General features: G+C 38.4%; 3 protein-coding genes across 3 annotated transcripts; all 3 read right to left on the reverse strand.

Annotated features, from left to right (window-relative positions):
• Positions 1-300: 300 nt before the first annotated feature.
• LOC306829982 (extracellular calcium-sensing receptor-like) lies at positions 301-4,415 on the reverse strand (the record flags this gene model as incomplete). The annotated part of the gene is made up of 9 exons (XM_079353199.1): positions 301-1,214; positions 1,287-1,410; positions 1,627-1,854; positions 2,154-2,429; positions 2,504-2,710; positions 3,086-3,355; positions 3,525-3,611; positions 3,765-4,059; positions 4,312-4,415. The coding sequence occupies 9 exons, from the start codon at positions 4,413-4,415 to the stop codon at positions 301-303; spliced, it is 2,505 nt and encodes an 834-aa protein (XP_079209325.1).
• A 3,440-nt stretch (positions 4,416-7,855) lies between these two features.
• On the reverse strand, positions 7,856-11,912 carry LOC306829983 (extracellular calcium-sensing receptor-like; the record flags this gene model as incomplete). The annotated part of the gene is made up of 9 exons (XM_079353200.1): positions 7,856-8,769; positions 8,842-8,965; positions 9,202-9,429; positions 9,729-10,004; positions 10,079-10,285; positions 10,677-10,946; positions 11,037-11,123; positions 11,262-11,556; positions 11,809-11,912. 9 exons carry the CDS (start codon positions 11,910-11,912, stop codon positions 7,856-7,858), a joined length of 2,505 nt encoding a protein of 834 aa, XP_079209326.1.
• A 3,176-nt stretch (positions 11,913-15,088) lies between these two features.
• LOC306829984 (extracellular calcium-sensing receptor-like) lies at positions 15,089-19,110 on the reverse strand (the record flags this gene model as incomplete). Its single annotated transcript, XM_079353201.1, has 9 exons — positions 15,089-16,002; positions 16,075-16,198; positions 16,435-16,662; positions 16,939-17,214; positions 17,289-17,495; positions 17,884-18,153; positions 18,244-18,330; positions 18,469-18,763; positions 19,007-19,110. 9 exons carry the CDS (start codon positions 19,108-19,110, stop codon positions 15,089-15,091), a joined length of 2,505 nt encoding a protein of 834 aa, XP_079209327.1.
• Positions 19,111-20,747: the final 1,637 nt, after the last annotated feature.

Genomic DNA, 20,747 nt, shown 5'->3' on the forward strand with positions numbered 1-20,747 from the left:
ACCTAGTGTGTTTTTTTGAAGCTCAACTTCTTTTCCAATACTAGATTGTATGTTAGAAAATGTTCAGGAGGGAATTCATGTTGCACCATTCATTTTTTGGTTATTTACTCTAAACGACTGTGTTGTATGATCAGTTGGTCTCCTGAAAAGCAGGAAAAGTTGGGTGAATATGTGGGTATCAAATATCTAAGACAAATTGCTGTCATGCCAAGAAAAAGTAACCTTTTGCAGTTTTTTGGTGTTACAGCCGTTTATTTATTGTTGTATTTTTAAACAGATCAGGGTCCCTAACATAGTGTTTTAGGACTTTGTTGCACCTCTCCCCATGATTGCTTTCTTTGTGTTCTGCTCTGGTCTCAGTAGAATTATGTAGCATTTGGGTCCAAACAGTGCCACCAACAGACCAAAACTGGAGGCAAGGATGGCAAATACCTCCACTGCATCTGCATATTTTCCTGGTGAGTTGACATAGGCAGGGACAAAGGCACCCCACACAGCACAGAAAATAAGCATACTGAAAGTGATGAGTTTGGCCTCATTGAAGTTGTCAGGAAGATTTCTTGCCAGAAATGCAAGCAGGAAGCTGAGGATTGCCAGAAAGCCAATATAGCCAAGTAATACTGCAAAGCCAACTGTAGACCCCACCACACACTCATAAACTATTTTGTCATTGTGATAAAGAGTGTTTTTATGAGGTGTTGGCGAGGAAGTCACAAGCCAAGCAGTGCAAATTGCTGCCTGAATAGAAGTAAGGACCAGGACTGTCCCTCTCTGTTGCATGGCACCAAACCACTTGAGAACAGCTCCACCTCCTGGCTTGGAGGCCTTAAACACGGCAAGAACTACCATAGTTTTCACCAGAATACATGAGACACAAAGCACAAAGATAATGCCAAATCCTGCATGTCTCAACTGGCATGTCCACAATCTGGGGCGGCCGATAAACAGCAGTGAACACAGGAAACATAGTTTAAGTGACACAAGGAGGAGGAAACTCAGTTCAGAATTGTTGGCTCGTACCATGGGTGTACTGCGATGATGGATGAAGATTCCCAGGACGACAACACAGAGAAATGCACCCAGCAATGATGTGGTTGTCAAGCAGATACCCAACGGCTCATGAAAAGACAGGAATTCACTTCTCTTTGGAACACAGCGGTCATGCCGGGCGTTTGACCAATAATCTTCTGGACAACTAGTGCATTCCATAGAGTCTAGGGAAACAAGTGTGTTATTGTCATTCATATTTAACATATATCACAAAAATATTGAACATGAACACTAACCAGTCTCATTGCTCATCTTTCCCTCAGAACAAGGGACACAGTCGTAACAGCACTCAGGTTTCCCTTTTTTTCTTGCCATGCGAGTACTTGGAGGACAGCTCTCACTACATACTGAGCGAGGTGGCTGTGTTTGGAAAAAGTATTTTTAGTTTTATTATACAATTCTATAGTTATAATTTGCATAGCCACCACACACATGAGCAAGAAAGTAAAACACAAGCAAGGATCTAGAAAAAAAACAAGGACAATTTTAGTAGGTGCAAACGATCAACTTTGAGTTTGATTGGTAGCTATTATGACTTTCAATAGGCCTAAAAGAGAAGGTTTCTGTAGAACTTACCTCTTTGCGATCGAAGTTCCAGAAGATTTTGTTTTCATCAATTGTGAGTTCTTCTCCTTTGGAGTGTGACCTCTTAACCTCTCCCACACCATGAACTTTATTTTTGCCATTAGAGAGCCACTGCCAATTCATGATATCGTAGATTGGCAAGGCATCACCATTTTCATCAAATGAAACAACATCACCAAATGATGTGGTGAAGTTGACCTTTTGTAAGTGATGAACAAGCTACAAAAGAGAGAAAACAAACAAAAACAGCACAACAAACTATTGAAAAAGATTAAACATTGTCAAGTAGCTTAGTCTGCAGACAAATAAAACTACATATTACAACTATTGTATTTGAATTAAAGTTTTACAAGTCCACATCCACTTTTTGATTTGTTTTTTTTATAAGTGTTCTTATGCCAGACATTATTCTGTACAGTTTTAGTGTTTTACTTCAAGATCTTTTGTGATTTCAAACTCAACATTTTGTGGTACATTGTGATGCAATGCAAGTTATAACGACTAAACTCGTGTCACACCTGCCATGGCTCCATTCTTTGTAAACTGGCACAACTGTGCCCACTGAAAGGCCCTGTTCCTGGCACACAGCGCAGCATATCATCCAGAGCATACGCCAGAGCATACACGGCCTTGTACACATTGTAGTCTGGCCTGAGCTCTGACATATCTAGTAACTCTGTCCCTGCACTCTCTAAATCTTCCTGCCCAGTGCATAATACTCCCTCTGTTTCAACCCAACCTGCTGGAGTGGGTGCAAATGTACACTGAAATGTGTACTCCCAAAACTGCTTCACCTGAGGAAGAAAATCAACATTTATTATATGATCACAAATATGAAACTTGCCAAGATGAAGGCAAGGGTCATTACTATGCTATTTCCATAGCTTTTGTTGGACTTTGGGTCAGGACGTATTTGTAGGAGAAATTCCCTCAGCCCTGGTATTTCTCCTCGACGGATGGCGATTCCCAGTGTGCCACCCAGGTACGGCATGAGATGTGGGGCCTGGAGCACAGTGGATGTTGACCAGGCTTCACTTGCCATCCATTGCCGACCAGTCACATTTTGCCTCACAACCTGTGAATGTCACCGTACTCCTAAATCACATTGACACGCATCTGAGTATTATGCAAGTATAAGCAAAAGCATTTTAATTTTAGTTTTAATCACATTAAACGCTCAACTCACTGGCATGTTACTGATTTCCTTTTTGTTAAAAAAAAATGACAATAGTAACTAGTAAACATAAGCATGGAATGGAACAAACATAATTTAATAGTTCAACAATTATTCTTAAAGCAAATTTGCAAATATCTGCTTCATACATACAGCTTAATATACACCTTTAAATTAAATAGTTTTTTGTTCCTGCAAAAGCAGTAAATTCATAATATACTGGTCAAAATATATAAATCGTTATTTATTGTATTTTTAATGTGAATATTCTTTTACCTCTTCCATGAGGTGAATCATGTGAATCTCATGTGCAAAAACAATGACCACATGGGCTGTGGATGTTTTAATCAAATTCACAATCCTTCTAAGTTGTGTGAGGTCATTGTCCCAGGGCAGAATCTCTGTGTAGGCCAGACAACCTTGACTAGACTGTGCTAAGTCTGACTGAAAGGAGCGGGCAGCATGAAGTCCATAGTCATCATCACTGACCAGAAGGCCTACCCAAGTCCAGCTGAAGTAGTTTAGAATCTGGATCATAGCACGCACCTAAGTATTTTGATAGAATAATGGAATATACAGTGTATTGTTGGAAATGTTTGGCATAAAAACAAGAATGAGAAGGTTCATCAAATCCACATAAATGTCCTGAATACACATGAAGCTCTTATGCAATGCAAGTAAATACAAAATGATGTGCTTCGTTGCATCAATGTACCTGAAAAGTATCACTTGGAATTGTTCTAAAAAATGATGGAAAGCGTTGCCGATCACTCAGGCAGGGACATGTGGCAAAGTAGCTAACCTGTGAAAGAAAATTTAAGGCACAAGCCACTTTTAGATTTCATGCAGGCTAGTAAAACTTTCAAGAAACTAATTCTGCAATTTTCCTTGACATAGAGCACATGAAATCATTCTCAGTTGGCACATTGAAAAAGCGACAACATAAAAAACTTACAATGGGCAATTGGAATAAACCAATCACATCAGACGTGGCAATAGTAAATGTTGAATATGAATCACCAACAATCCCCAAGACTGGATTAGACCCCACACAGTTCTCATCCAAAGAAATCTGATCCTCTTGACCACTGGCCAGTGATAGAGAAGCACGTAATGCTATTCCAAGTGTAGCACAGTTGTCATAAAGAGTGTATCCCAGAGTCACATTAGGTAGCAGGTCAGAGTTGTTGTTGATCTCATCTATAGCAAATGCCATGGTGTGAGCATGCCTGAATCCTAGAATATCAAAGCTAACACACATAATGAAAACATTAACGAAAAGCAAACTATACATAACCATCATCATTATCATTGCATGAGAACCTGGATAACATACACCAAACAGGCAAGTATTTGTTACCAAGATCCATCTGTAAACCGTTGAGAAAAAATAATAATTGCATTTTAACTATCTAATCTAATTTATCTCTCTTCCCTTAAATACCTAAAGGTGATAACATAATAAATTACACAATTTGAGGATGTGAATATGTACAACTCACCCTTGGCACCTTGGCTGATTAGGCTCAGAGGTGAAGGACAGCTCAGGAAAGACGGATGAGTAGTGGACCTTAAACAGTCCACCAAGAACAACATCGCCCTCCATTTGCATATTATTGAAATTAAATTTCTTTCGTAATTTGCAAAGTAGGGAAAAAGAGGGCAATACAGGCAGAAAGAATGAAGAGAAGAACAACATCAAAAGCAATGGGAGTATGATAGCAAAAGCACCCATAGCTTGTCTCCTACTTGCGCCCAGTTTTCTAATCCGTTTGCAAATCACTTTATTTTATACATAGAAACATGTCATCCCCTTTGCCTCAACGTCACTATTTGTTTAATTTAGCACACCAACCAGATTTGTAGGCGGTTGTAGAAGGAAGACCGATGACAAATCTTATTTAATTGCATCATATTATTATTTATTTTTTTAAAGATTTATTTTTGGCCTTCATTGATGGTGAGAGGAAAGTGGATTGAGCCAGAAACAGGGAGAGAGCAGGGAGAGACATGCGGGAAATCGGCCACAGGCCGGACACGAGCCCGGGCCGTCCGTGCGAGGAGCAGAGCCTCGCTATATGGGACGCACGCGCTGCCGCTGCGCCACCGGCGCCCCAATTGCATCATATTTTAATATATCAAGACTATATTATATATAAACTCTTGAAATTGGCAAACCTCTTCATAGTCCATGGCACCTGGGAATAGATTCAGATCAAGCATTGGAATACATGAAATCATCCTTGATTAGCCAATTATCAGATACAATATGATTAGATACAATTGGGACTGTTAAATCTTTTTTTACATGATAAATCACCTAATATCTCATATCTATAGTGATTAATCACATTTTTAATCATACATTTAAAATCCCATTGTTTTGGATTTTGAAAACATTGTTTGACATGATTGTATTTTGTACTTTGTACTGTCTTTAGCTACATCTAGTACATCTTGTATGGATAAACATGTGCTGTAACTTTGAAAGAACATTATGAACTTTCTTTAGAAAATTAAAATATCAACAAAAAGGTCACAAACCATTTCCATTCTGATTCTGTATTTTATGATGACTATAAACCCTCATTTCAGCCCTGCACAAAACAGGCTGTTTCTGTCTATTGCTACAAAGGCAAGTCAATCAGTCAATCAATCTTTATTTATATAGCGTCAATTCATAACAGGCGTTATCTCGAGACACTTTACAAAAGCAGGTAAAGGACCTTACTGTTTGTCTGTTAACATTAACAAAAGAGCAGGTAACAAGACCATGCTCATTGTTATATTTACAGAAAGCAGGTAAAGGACCTCACTTATGGCTATATTACAAGAGCCCAGCTGAATCCGTCATAGCGTGGCAAGAAAAAACTTCCTTTTAACAGGCAGAAATCTTCAGCAGACCCGGGCTCATGACGGAACAGCCATCTGCTAAACTGTGCTGGGCTTGAAAATGGGATGGGGGAGATGGGACAAGATGCAGAAAGAAGGGGGGGTTGTTTGGGCAGGCCATCCTCACCAACAGTCCCAAGGAACCTAAGAGAGCTCAGGAGCTCCCAGAAAAGGGAGAGGTTAGAATATAAAGATAGTGACAAGCAGTAATAAGATATGAAAGCTGGGAGAGAAAGAGGGAGAGAGAGATAAGAGATCCTGGTGCCAGTTCCCCCGGTAGTCTAGGCCTATAGCAGCATAACTATGAGCTGGTCCTAAGCCAGCCCTAACTATGAGATTTATGAAAAAGAAAAGTTTTAAGTCTATTCTTAAAAGTACCTAGTGTGTCTGCCTCCCGGACCCCGACTGGTAGACGATTCCAAAGGAGCGGTGCCTGATAACTAAAGGCTCTACCTCCAATAGTACATTTAGAGACTATAGGCACCACGAGCAGGCCTGCTTTCTGGGAACGTAATGTTGTCGGATAGTACGGTACAATTAACTCTTTAAGATAGGATGGTGCCTGACCGTTTAGAGCTTTGTAGGTGAGCAGAAGGATTTTAAATTCTATTCTAGATTGTATAGGGAGCCAGTGGAGAGAAGCCAATACAGGAGTAATGTGGTCCCTTTTCCTAGTTCTAGTCAGAACACAAGCTGCAGCGTTTTGGACGAGTTGAAGGGTCTTTAGAGACTTACCATAGCACCCTGCTAAAATAGAATTACAGTAATCCAACCTGGAGGTAACAAATGCATGAACTAATTTTTCAGCATCATTTTGTGGCAGGATCTGCCTGATCTTAGAGATATTACGAAGGTGAAAATAAGCTGTCCTTGAAATTTGTTTAATGTATGAATCAAAGGACATATCCTGATCAAACAGAACTCCTAGGTTCCTAACAGTGGTACTAGAGGCTACGCTAATACTACTAAGGGCCGTCATATCGGCAGAGAAAGTCTCTCTAAGGTTCTTAGGTCCAATCACTATAACTTCAGTCTTGTCTGAGTTGAGCAGTAAGAAGTTTCTGGTCATCCAGGTCCTGATGTCCTTGAGGCAGGCTTCTAGTTTACGAAGCTGGTTGGTGTCTTCTGGCTTCATTACAAGTGAGCTGTGTTTGACCACTCCCCTCTCAGGAAGGACTTAGGTAGCTTGGGCTAACTTGCACCTTGCCTTATTGTTTGAATTGAGAAGGCAGACTCAGAGTGTAAAACAAACATCAAGCTGTGGGAGAGTTGCCCACCTGGGAGAGGGGTTAGTGCCCTTCGTGATGTCACAAAGGGAACATCGCCAAACAGCCTGTTTGAGCACACATTTTCTGAAAAATGGAGCAGGTAAAAGACAGAGAGAATGGAATTTTCTTATACTTCAATTGGGACACATGTTTTTTGGTTGTTGTTTTTTTATTTTTTTTACGAAAAACATGATAAAATATATTTTACTTAATATTTTACCTTTAACCATGGAAATAGAAACAATCACAACTAATATTCTTCTTAGTAGTTTCCCTGTCTATCATGATTTAATAGGAACTCATAGTAAAGTCAAAATCAAACATGAAAATTGTTTTTTTTCTCCTAGTCATCTCTAGCAATACTGTTAATGTGCTTTTCCATGTTTGAAACATTGTGTCCTCTCCTTTTTTGCTTTTCCTTTTCATTGTGTTTTGTTTTCCCAACGGCTGATGACTCCTATGAAATTTAAAATGAGATTTTGAATGAGTATTTCATGAGTGGGGTCAGCATGGATGACACTGCCTTCTCCCTTGGTATTGACATCAAACATAAACAAGTGAGTGACTTATACTGTCTTGCTTTCATTTGATCAATATTCTGTTCATAATCTGTTGACTTTAGAATATTCTGTGATATGATTCTTTCCATGTCATGATGAATTATGATAGCACCATTCATTTTGTGTTTTTTTACTCTAAACGACTGTGTTGTATGATCAGTTGGTCTCCTGAATAGCAGGAAAAGTTGGGTGAATATGTGGGTATCAAATATCTAAGACAAATTACTGTCATGCCAAGAAAAAGTTACTATTTGCAGTTTTTTTGTGTTGCAGTTGTTTATTTATTGTTGTATTTTTAATCAGATCAGGGTCCCGAACATAGCGTTTTAGGACTTTGTGGCAGCTCTCCCCATGATTGCTTTCTTTGTGTTTTGCTCTGGTCTCAGTAGAATTATGTAACATTTGGGTCCAAACAGTGCCACCAACAGACCAAAACTGGAGGCAAGGATGGCAAATACCTCCACTGCATCTGCATATTTTCCTGGTGAGTTGACATAGGCAGGGACAAAGGCAACCCACACAGCACAGAAAATAAGCATACTGAAAGTGATAAGTTTGGCCTCATTGAAGTTGTCAGGAAGATTCCTTGCCAGAAATGCAAGCACGAAGCTGAGGATTGCCAGAAAGCCAATATAGCCAAGTAACACTGCAAAGCCAACTGTAGACCCCACCACACACTCATAAACTATTTTGTCATTGTGATAAAGAGTGTTTTTATGAGGTGTTGGCGAGGCACTCACAATCCAAGCAGTGCAAATTGCTGCCTGAATAGAAGTAAGGACCAGGACTGTCCCTCTCTGTTGCATGGCACCAAACCACTTGAGAACAGCTCCACCTCCTGGCTTGGAGGCCTTAAACACGGCAAGAACCACCATAGTTTTCACCAGAATACATGAGACACAAAGTACAAAGATAATGCCAAATCCTGCATGTCTCAACTGGCATGTCCACAATCTGGGCCGGCCGATAAACAGCAGTGAACACAGGAAACATAGTTTAAGTGACACCAGGAGGAGGAAACTCAGTTCTGAATTGTTGGCTCGTACCATGGGTGTGCTGCGATGATGGATGAAGATTCCCAGGACGACAACACAGAGAAATGCACCCAGCAATGATGTGGTTGTCAAGCAGATACCCAACGGCTCATGAAAAGACAGGAATTCACTTCTCTTTGGAACACAGCGGTCATGCCGGGCGTTTGACCAATAATCTTCTGGACAACTAGTGCATTCCATAGAGTCTAGGGAAACAAGTGTGTTATTGTCATTCATATTTAACATATATCACAAAAATATTGAACATGAATACTAACCAGTCTCATTGCTCATCTTTCCCTCAGAACAAGGGACACAGTCGTAACAGCACTCAGGTTTCCCTTTTTTTCTTGCCATGCGAGTACTTGGAGGACAGCTCTCACTACATACTGAGCGAGGTGGCTGTGTTTGGAAAAAGTATCTTTTATTATACAATTCTATAGTTATAATTTGCATAGCCACCGCTTTTATCCAAAGCTACATACATGATCAAGTAAGTAAAACACAAGCAAGGATCTAGAAAAAAATGGGCAATTTTAGTAGGTGCAAACGATCAGCTTTGAGTTTGATTGGACACAGCTCGTTTAGCTATCATGACTTTCAATAGGCCTAAAAGAGAAGGTTTCTGTAGAACTTACCTCTTTGCGATCGAAGTTCCAGAAGATTTTGTTTTCATCAATTGTGAGTTCTACTCCTTTGGAGTGTGACCTCTTAACCTCTCCCACACCATGAACTTTATTTTTGCCATTAGAGAGCCACTGCCAATTCATGATATCGTAGATTGGCAAGGCATCACCATTTTCATCAAATGAAACAACATCACCAAATGATGTGGTGAAGTTGACCTTTTGTAAGTGATGAACAAGCTACAAAAGAGAGAAAACAAACAAAAACAGCACAACAAACTATTGAAAAAGATTAAACATTTTCAAGTAGCTTAGTCTGCAGACAAATAAAACTACATATTACAACTATTGTATTTGAATTAAAGTTTTACAAGTCCACATCCACTTGTTGATTTGTTTTTTTTATAAGTGTTCTTATGCCAGACATTATTCTGTACAGTTTTAGTGTTTTACTTCATGATCTTTTGTGATTTCAAACTCAACATTTTGTGGTACATTGTGATGCAATGCAAGTTACAACGACTAAACTCGTGTCACACCTGCCATGGCTCCATTCTTTGTAAACTGGCACAACTGTGCCCACTGAAAGGCCCTGTTCCTGGCACACAGCGCAGCATATCATCCAGAGCATACGCCAGAGCATACACGGCCTTGTACACATTGTAGTCTGGCCTGAGCGCTGACATATCTAGTAACTCTGTCCCTGCACTCTCTAAATCTTCCTGCCCAGTGCATAATACTCCCTCTGTTTCAACCCAACCTGCTGGAGTGGGTGCAAATGTACACTGAAATGTGTACTCCCAAAACTGCTTCACCTGAGGAAGAAAATCAACATTTATTATATGATCACAAATATGAAACTTGCCAAGATGAAGGCAAGGGTCATTACTATGCTATTTCCATAGCTGTTGTTGGACTTTGGGTCAGGACGTATTTGTAGGAGAAATTCCCTCAGCCCTGGTATTTCTCCTCGACGGATGGCGATTCCCAGTGTGCCACCCAGGTACGGCATGAGATGTGGGGCCTGGAGCACAGTGGATGTTGACCAGGCTTCACTTGCCATCCATTGCCGACCAGTCACATTTTGCCTCACAACCTGTGAATTTCACCGTACTCCTAAATCACATTGGCACGCATCTGAGAATTATGCAAGTATAAGCAAAAGCATTTTAATTTTAGTTTTAATCACATTATTAGAGGAACGCTTAACCCACTGGCATGTTACTGATTTCCTTTTTGTTAAAAAAAAAAAAAATGACAATAGTAACTAGTAAACATAAGCATTGAATGGAACAACCATAATTTAATAGTTAAATAATTATCCTTAAAGCAAGTTTGCAAATATCTGTTTCATACATACAGCTTAATATACACCTTTAAATTAAATCTTTTTTTTTTTTCCTGCAAAAGCAGTAATTCCATAATATACTGGTCAAAATATACAAATCATTATTCATTGTTTTTTTTAATGTGAATAATTTTTTTACCTCTTCCATGAGGTGAACCATGCGAATCTCATGTGCAAAAACAATGACCACATGGGCTGTGGATGTTTTAATCAAATTCACAATCCTTCTAAGTTGTGTGAGGTCATTGTCCCAGGGCAGAATCTCTGTGTAGGCCAGACAACCTTGACCAGACTGTGCCAAGTCTGACTGAAAGGAGCGGGCAACATGAAGTCCATACTCATCATCACTGACCAAAAGGCCTACCCAAGTCCACTTGAAGTGGCTTAGAATCTGGATCATAGCATTCACCTAAGTTAATTGATAGAATGATAGAATTTATACATACATACATACAATGCAGGTAAATACCAAAGTCTGTGCTTCGTTGCATCAATGTACCTGGAAAGTATCACTTGGAATTGTTCTAAAGAATGATGGAAAACGTTTTCGATCACTCAGGCAGGGACATGTGGAGTAGTAGCTAACCTGAAAAAAGAAAGTCAATGCACAAGCCAGTTTTCATTTTCTTCCAGGCTAGTTAAATTTGCATTTTTTAAATAAAAATAGAGCACATGAAATCATTCTGAGTTGGCATGTTAAAAAAGAAAGAATATAAAAACTTACAATGGGCAATTGGAATAAACCAATCACATCAGACGTGGCAATAGTAAATGTTGAATATGAATCACCAACAATCCCCAAGACTGGATTAGACCCCACACAGTTCTCATCCAAAGAAATCTGATCCTCTTGACCACTGGCCAGTGATAGAGAAGCACGTAATGCTATTCCAAGTGTAGCACAGTTGTCATAAAGAGTGTATCCCAGAGTCACATTAGGTAGCAGGTCAGAGTTGTTGTTGATCTCATTTATAGCAAATGCCATGGTGTGAGCATGCCTGAATCCTGTAATATCAAAGCTAACAAACATAATGACAACATTAACGAAAAGCAAACTATACATAACCATCATCATCATCATTTCATGAAAACCTGGATAAAATACACCAAACAGGCAAGTATGTGTTACCAAGATCCATCTGTAAACCGTTGAGAAAAAATAATAATTGCATTTTAACTATCTAATCTAACTTATCTCTCCTCCCTTAAATACCTAAAGGTTATAAAATAATAAATTACACAATTTGAGGATGTGAATATGTGCAACTCACCCTTGGCACCTTGGCTGATTAGGCTCAGAGGTGAAGGAAAGCTCAGGAAAGACAGATGAGTAGTGGACCTTAAACAGTCCACCAAGAACAACATCGCCCTCCATTTGCATATTATTGAAATTAAATTTCTTTCGTAATTTACAAAGTAGGGAAAAAGAGGGCAATACAGGCAGAAAGAATGAAGAGAAGAACAACATCAAAAGCAATGGAAGTGTGATAGCAAAAGGACCCATAGCTTGTCTCCTACTTGCGCCCAGTTTTCTAATCCGTTTGCAAATCACTTTATTTCATTAATAGAAACATGTCATCCCTTTTACATCTACGTCACTATTTGTTTAATTTGGCACACCAACCAGATTTGTAGGAGGTTGTAGAAGGAGGACCGATGACAAATCTTATTTAATTGCATCATATTTTAATATATCAAGATTATATTTGTAACTTTCATGAAATCTAAATGGATTTGATTATAATGGCTTCAGATTTTAATATCCACTTCTTATGTGCTTTCATAGTACAAAGGTCCAATGATGTTTTCCCGAGTGTCATTGGGAAAACATTTCAAAGTTTTCCGACTGGATAGTCTCATGTATTTTAAGTAATGACAGTCATCTGAAATATGTCAAACCAAAAACTAGCAAAGCTCAGCAAGACCAATCAAAAAGCATACAGTATGTAGAACAAACTAACTTTGAAGTCCAAGAAGTTTTAGCAGTATACCAAGACATTCCATACTGACTTCTCTAATTTCAGAAAGACTGTCAAATAAATACTCCCAGTAGTATGATTGTTTTTTTTTAATACTATCAAAATACTGGGATTTACTATTGCTATTACAAATGTCATTTATTGGGATGTTTGGTGTTTCATTTAAACTCCTGAAATTGGTAAACCTGTTCATAGTCCATGGCACCTGGGAGTAGATTTAGATCAAGCATTGGAATAAAGTGTTTTGCTGAGCAACGGATTTATCAAACCAGTGTGATTAAAGGAACGATACATGAAATCATCCTTGATTTGCCAATTTTCAGATACAATATGATTAGATACAATTTGGACTGTTAAATCTTTTTTTACATGATCAATCACCTAATATCTCATATCTATAGTGATTAATCACATTTTAAATCATACATTTAAAGTCTCATTGTTTTGGATTTTGAAAATAGTGTTTGACATGCTTTTATTTTGTACTTTGTACTGTCTTTAGCTACATTTAGTACATCTTGTTTGGATAAACATTTGCTATAATTTTGAAAGAACATTTTGAACTTTCTTTAGAAAATTAAAATATCAACGAAAAGGTCACAAACCCTTTCCATTCTGACTCTGTATTTTATCATGACTATAAACCCTCATTTCAGCCCTGCACAAAACAGGCTGTTTCTGTCTATTGCTACAAAGGAAAGTGAGCTGTTTTTGACCACTCCCCTCTCAGGAAGGACTTGGGTGGCTTGGGCTACCTTGCACCTTGCATTATTGTTTGAATTGAGAAGGCAGACTCAGAGTGCAAAACAAACATCAAGCTGTGGGAGAGTCGCCCACCTGGGAGAGGGGTTAGTGCCCTTCGTGATGTCACTAAGGGAACATCTCCAAACAGCCTGTTTGAGCACACATTTTCTGAAAAATGGAGCAGGTAAAAGACAGAGAGAATGGACTTTTCTTATACTTTAATTGGGACTCATGTTTTTTTTTTTTTTTTACGAAAAACATGATAACATTTATTTTGCTTAATATTTTACCTTTTACCATGGAAATAGAAACAATCAAAACTAATATTCTTCTTAGTAGTTCCCGTGTCTATCATGATTTAATACAAATTCATAGTAAAGTCAAAATGAAACGTGAATTTTTTTTTTTCTCCTAGTCGTCTCTGGCAATACTGTTCATGTGCTTTTCCATGTGTGAAACATTAAACATTAAACAAACATCCTCTCCTTTTTTGCATTTGCTTTTCAATGTCTTTTTTTTTCAACTGCTGATGACTCCTATGAAATTTAAAATGAGATAAGCATATGAGTTTTTAAACAATGTATTTCATGAGTGGGGTCAGCATGGATGACACTGCCTTCTCCCTTGGTATTGACATCAAACCTAAACAAGTGAGTGACTTATACTCTCTTGCTTTCATTTGATAAATATTCTGTTCATAATCTGTTGATTTTAGAATATTCCGTGATATGATTCTTTACATGTTGTAATGAATTATGATAACTTCATGGGACTTTACTTGATTTTCGGCAGCTTTGACTACAGAACATTCTGCTGGATGAGAACCATGGTGTTTGCTATGGAGGAAACTAACAACCATTTACACTTGTTGCCTTGTGTTAAACTAGGCTACAGGATGCTGGACAGTTGCAAAAATGTACACATCAGCCTGTAACCTCTTTTCTGTTTATCACAAGCAGGTACGACAGGATTGTCATAGACTCAAAAATGCAGACTCAAACAGCAGGATTCCAGAAAAAGGCAGAGTTTACTGCCAAGAAAAAGGCAGAGTTTACTGCAGTCCAGGTCGGTACACAAAAAAGCAGTCCAAAAAAGCAGTTCAAAAAGCAAACAATCCAAAAGGGGCAGGCAGAAGGCAGAACGAAAGGCAGGCTAAGGCTAAAAAAACACAAGTAACTGAGAAGGAAAGCAGTAACTAAAAAATAAAACAGGAACAGACAACATGAAGAGAAACCAAACTTAACTGAGGTAACTTCACGCATTGTGTCACTCTTTGGTTTGACACTCCAAAGATATGCTGAGATCTCTTTCAAAGAAAACCAAGGTTGTTTTAAAAAATGTCCATTTTCAAACATACAGAAGACAATGAAAGATCCAAGTCTCAGTCATGTGTCCTTTCCTCTTTCTTGGGGCAGAGGTCAGGATGAAGACAGGGATAGTGCTAATTGGTAATGTAAAATGACCATACATTCAGAGGACTGGATATCGTCGAACCCCAGAGAAACCCTGAATAGTTTGATATTATCTGACCTAGTGTGCTTTTTTGAAGCTCAACTTCTTTTCCAATACTAGATTGTATGTTAGAAAATGTTCAGGAGGGAATTCATGTTGCACCATTCATTTTTTGGTTATTTACTCTAAACGACTGTGTTGTATGATCAGTTGGTCTCCTGAATAGCAGGAAAAGTTGGGTGAATATGTGGGTATCAAATATCTAAGACAAATTACTATCATGCCAAGAAAAAGTAACCTTTTGCAGTTTTTTGGTGTTACAGCCGTTTATTTATTGTTGTATTTTTAAACAGATCAGGGTCCCTAACATAGTGTTTTAGGACTTTGTTGCACCTCTCCCCATGATTGCTTTCTTTGTGTTCTGCTCTGGTCTCAGTAGAATTATGTAGCATTTGGGTCCAAACAGTGCCACCAACAGACCAAAACTGGAGGCAAGGATGGCAAATACCTCCACTGCATCTGCATATTTTCCTGGTGAGTTGACATAGGCAGGGACAAAGGCACCCCACACAGCACAGAAAATAAGCATACTGAAAGTGATGAGTTTGGCCTCATTGAAGTTGTCAGGAAGATTTCTTGCCAGAAATGCAAGCAGGAAGCTGAGGATTGCCAGAAAGCCAATATAGCCAAGTAATACTGCAAAGCCAACTGTAGACCCCACCACACACTCATAAACTATTTTGTCATTGTGATAAAGAGTGTTTTTATGAGGTGTTGGCGAGGAAGTCACAAGCCAAGCAGTGCAAATTGCTGCCTGAATAGAAGTAAGGACCAGGACTGTCCCTCTCTGTTGCATGGCACCAAACCACTTGAGAACAGCTCCACCTCCTGGCTTGGAGGCCTTAAACACGGCAAGAACTACCATAGTTTTCACCAGAATACATGAGACACAAAGCACAAAGATAATGCCAAATCCTGCATGTCTCAACTGGCATGTCCACAATCTGGGGCGGCCGATAAACAGCAGTGAACACAGGAAACATAGTTTAAGTGACACAAGGAGGAGGAAACTCAGTTCAGAATTGTTGGCTCGTACCATGGGTGTACTGCGATGATGGATGAAGATTCCCAGGACGACAACACAGAGAAATGCACCCAGCAATGATGTGGTTGTCAAGCAGATACCCAACGGCTCATGAAAAGACAGGAATTCACTTCTCTTTGGAACACAGCGGTCATGCCGGGCGTTTGACCAATAATCTTCTGGACAACTAGTGCATTCCATAGAGTCTAGGGAAACAAGTGTGTTATTGTCATTCATATTTAACATATATCACAAAAATATTGAACATGAACACTAACCAGTCTCATTGCTCATCTTTCCCTCAGAACAAGGGACACAGTCGTAACAGCACTCAGGTTTCCCTTTTTTTCTTGCCATGCGAGTACTTGGAGGACAGCTCTCACTACATACTGAGCGAGGTGGCTGTGTTTGGAAAAAGTATCTTTTATTATACAATTCTATAGTTATAATTTGCATAGCCACCGCTTTTATCCAAAGCTACATACATGATCAAGTAAGTAAAACACAAGCAAGGATCTAGAAAAAAATGGGCAATTTTAGTAGGTGCAAACGATCAGCTTTGAGTTTGATTGGACACAGCTCGTTTAGCTATCATGACTTTCAATAGGCCTAAAAGAGAAGGTTTCTGTAGAACTTACCTCTTTGCGATCGAAGTTCCAGAAGATTTTGTTTTCATCAATTGTGAGTTCTTCTCCTTTGGAGTGTGACCTCTTAACCTCTCCCACACCATGAACTTTAGTTTTGCCATTAGAGAGCCACTGCCAATTCATGATATCATAGATTGGCAAGGCATCACCATTTTCATCAAATGAAACAACATCACCAAATGATGTGGTGAAGTTGACCTTTTGTAAGTGGTGAACAAGCTACAAAAGAGAGAAAACAAACAAAAACAGCACAACAAACTATTGAAAAAGATTAAACATTTTCAAGTAGCTTAGTTTGCAGACAAATACAACTACATAGTTTTTCAAGTCCACATCCACTTGTTGATTTGTTTTTTTTTTGTAAGTGTTCTTATGCCAGACATTATTCTGTACAGTTATAGTTTGTTACTTCATGATCTTTTGATATTTCAAACTCAACATTTTGTGGTACATTTTGATGCAATGCAAGTTACAACAACTAAACTCGTGTCACACCTGCCATGGCTCCATTCTTTGTAAACTGGCACAACTGTGCCCACTGAAAGGCCCTGTTCCTGGCACACAGCGCAGCATATCATCCAGAGCATACGCCAGAGCATACACGGCCTTGTACACATTGTAGTCTGGCCTGAGCGCTGACATATCTAGTAACTCTGTCCCTGCACTCTCTAAATCTTCCTGCCCAGTGCATAATACTCCCTCTGTTTCAACCCAACCTGCTGGGGCGGGTGCAAATGTACACTGAAATGTGTACTCCCAAAACTGCTTCACCTGAGGACGAAAATCAACATTCATTATATGATCACAAATATGAAACTAGCCAAGATGAAGGCGAGGGTCATTACTATGCTATTTCCATAGCTGTTGTTGGACTTTGGGTCAGGACGTATTTGTAGGAGAAATTCCCTCAGCCCTGGTATTTCTCCTCGACGGATGGCGATTCCCAGTGTGCCACCCAGGTACGGCATGAGATGTGGGGCCTGGAGCACAGTGGATGTTGACCAGGCTTCACTTGCCATCCATTGCCGACCAGTCACATTTTGCCTCACAACCTGTGAATGTCACCATACTCCTAAATCACATTGGCACGCATCTGAGTATTATGCAAGTATAAGCAAAAGCATTTTAATTTTAGTTTTAATCACATTATTAGAGGAACGCTTAACCCACTGGCATGTTACTGATTTCCTTTTTGTTAAAAAAACTAGTAAACATAAGCATTGAATGGAACAAACATAATTTAATAGTTCAATAATTATCCTTAAAGCAAATTTGCAAATATCTGTTTCATACATACAGCTTCATATACACCTTTAAATTAAATCTTTTTTTTTTGTTTTGTTTTTTTTTCCTGCAAAAGCAGTAATTCCATAATATACTGGTCAAAATTTACAAATCATTATTTACTGTTTTTTTTTTTATTGTGAATAATTTTTTTACCTCTTCCATGAGGTGAATCATGTGAATCTCATGTGAAAAAATAATGACCACACGGGCTGTGGATGTTTTAATCAAATTCACAATCCTTCTAAGTTGTGTGAGGTCATTGTCCCAGGGCAGAATCTCTGTGTAGGCCAAACAACCTTGACCAGACTGTGCCAAGTCTGACTGAAAGGAGCGGGCAACATGAAGTCCATAGTCATCATCACTGACCAGAAGGCCTACCCAAGTCCACTTGAAGTGGCTTAGAATCTGGATCATAGCATTCACCTAAGTTAATTGATAGAATGATATAATTTATACATACATACATACAATGCAGGTAAATACCAAAGTATGTGCATTGTTGCATCAATGTACCTGGAAAGTATCACTTGGAATTGTTCTAAAGAATGATGGAAAACGTTTTCGATCACTCAGGCAGGGACATGTGGAGTAGTAGCTAACCTGAAAAAAGAAAGTCAATGCACAAGCCAGTTTTCATTTTCTTCCAGGCTAGTTAAATTTGCATTTTTTAAATAAAAATAGAGCACATGAAATCATTCTGAGTTGGCATGTTAAAAAAGAAAGAATATAAAAACTTACAATGGGCAATTGGAATAAACCAATCACATCAGACGTGGCAATAGTAAATGTTGAATATGAATCACCAACAATCCCCAAGACTGGATTAGACCCCACACAGTTCTCATCCAAAGAAATCTGATCCTCTTGACCACTGGCCAGTGATAGAGAAGCACGTAATGCTATTCCAAGTGTAGCACAGTTGTCATAAAGAGTGTATCCCAGAGTCACATTAGGTAGCAGGTCAGAGTTGTTGTTGATCTCATTTATAGCAAATGCCATGGTTTGAGCACGCCTGAATCCTAGAATATCAAAGCTAACAAACATAATGAAAACATTAACGAAAAGCAAACTATACATAACCATCATCATTATCATTGCATGAAAACCTGGATAAAATACACCAAACAGGCAAGCATGGATCCATCTGTAAACCATTGAGAAAAAATAATAATTGCATTTTAACTATCTAATCTAATTTATCTCTCCTCCCTTAAATACATAAAGGTGATAAAATAATAAATTACACAATTTGAGGATGTGAATATGTACAACTCACCCTTGGCACCTTGGCTGATTAGGCTCAGAGGTGAAGGACAGCTCAGGAAAGACGGATGAGTAGTGGACCTTAAACAGTCCACCAAGAACAACATCGCCCCCCATTTGCATATTATTGAAATTAAATTTCTTTCGTAATTTACAAAGTAGGGAAAAAGAGGGCAATACAGGCAGAAAGAATGAAGAGAAGAACAACATCAAAAGCAATGGGAGTATGATAGCAAAAGCACCCATAGCTTGTCTCCTACTTGCACCCAGTATTCTAATCCATTTGCACATCAATTTAATTTATACATAGAACTATGTCATCCCCTTCCCATTGACATCACCATTTGTTTAATTATTCACGCCAAATAGTTTTGCCAGGTTGTTGTAGAGGGAGGACCAATGACAAATGTTATTTAACTGCATAATATTATATCAAGATTGTATTTTTATCTTTGAATAAATTCTTAATGGATTCCATGTGTAAAAGATTTTTTAAATGATATTCATAAAATTACTGTGACTCTCATGAAATCTTTGATATGTAATTGTTGATAATCCTTTTTTATAGTCCGTGACACCTTTAGATTAAGTACTGGATTTCAGCGTTTTCATTAGTAACCAAATTATCCAACCAGATCAAGGGAACAATACAGGATGCCATCCTTGATTGGTCAACTGTCAGACCTGCTGCTAATGAGCTAGGGCCTTTAACAATTATTTGCAACGTAACTATCATAACTTTAATTCATTATTCCAATTATTGTTACAATTGTTATTGGACCTCTATTGGCTCTATACAATGTCATACTACACAATACAAATATGGCTGTTAAATGGTTAATTGTTTCATTATGATTAATCACCTAACATCAAAAATGTAATGGTTGATCACATTTTAATCGCATTTACAATTCCTTTATTTTGAAGTTTCAAAACAGTTTTGATAGATTTTTATTTTGTACTTCTGTCTTAAGTTAAGTTTGGTATACCTTGTGTTTGGATCAAAACCGGCAGTCTCTTATTTCATAAAATAATTGACTTTCTTTAAAAATGTATAATATTAACATAAAGGTCACCTACTATACCCAGGCAAATAAAACCCTCTATTTCAGCCCTGCTCAGAACAGGCTGTTTCTGTGTCTATATCTTTAAGTGAGTTTTGTCTGACCACACCCCTCTCTTGAAAGGTAAGGGTGGCACAGAGTGCAAAACAAACACCGAGCTGTGTGATCAAAACGTACATGAAAACAACAAAAGCGATGTCACAAGGTGCATTTTGATTCTTCAACTGAGCTTCCCGGAACTTTTTTGATGTAAAAATATGCCTTTAAAAGGCAGATATGTGTAACTCATCTCCATCACTTACGACGGTGGATTTACTAAAGTGCACTGAAAGGGACAAAATTGCATAGGATTAAATTAATCAATAGATTAATTTCTGACATTTTATTTTAATTCTCAGGGAAATATGATTATTTAATTAACTTAATGTCAAAACATCACAACTCAAATCCTTCTTATTAGTTGCCATGATTTTTTTAATTTAGAAGAAAGTATAGTAAAGTCAAAATCAAACATGGAGGAGTTAAAAATAGTTTTTCCTCTTTGTGTGTCTTTCCATGTGTGAAACATCATATCCTATCCTGTTTGCTTTTGATTGTGATTGGTTCAACTGCTGATGACTCACATGACTTTTGAAATGAGGCAAGCATCTGAGTTTTTAAACGATGAATTTCACAGGCTTTTCAGACACA

Source organism: Symphodus melops, assembly GCF_947650265.1.
Source record: "Symphodus melops genome assembly, chromosome: 10".
Taxonomy (NCBI): Eukaryota; Metazoa; Chordata; class Actinopteri; order Labriformes; family Labridae; genus Symphodus; species Symphodus melops.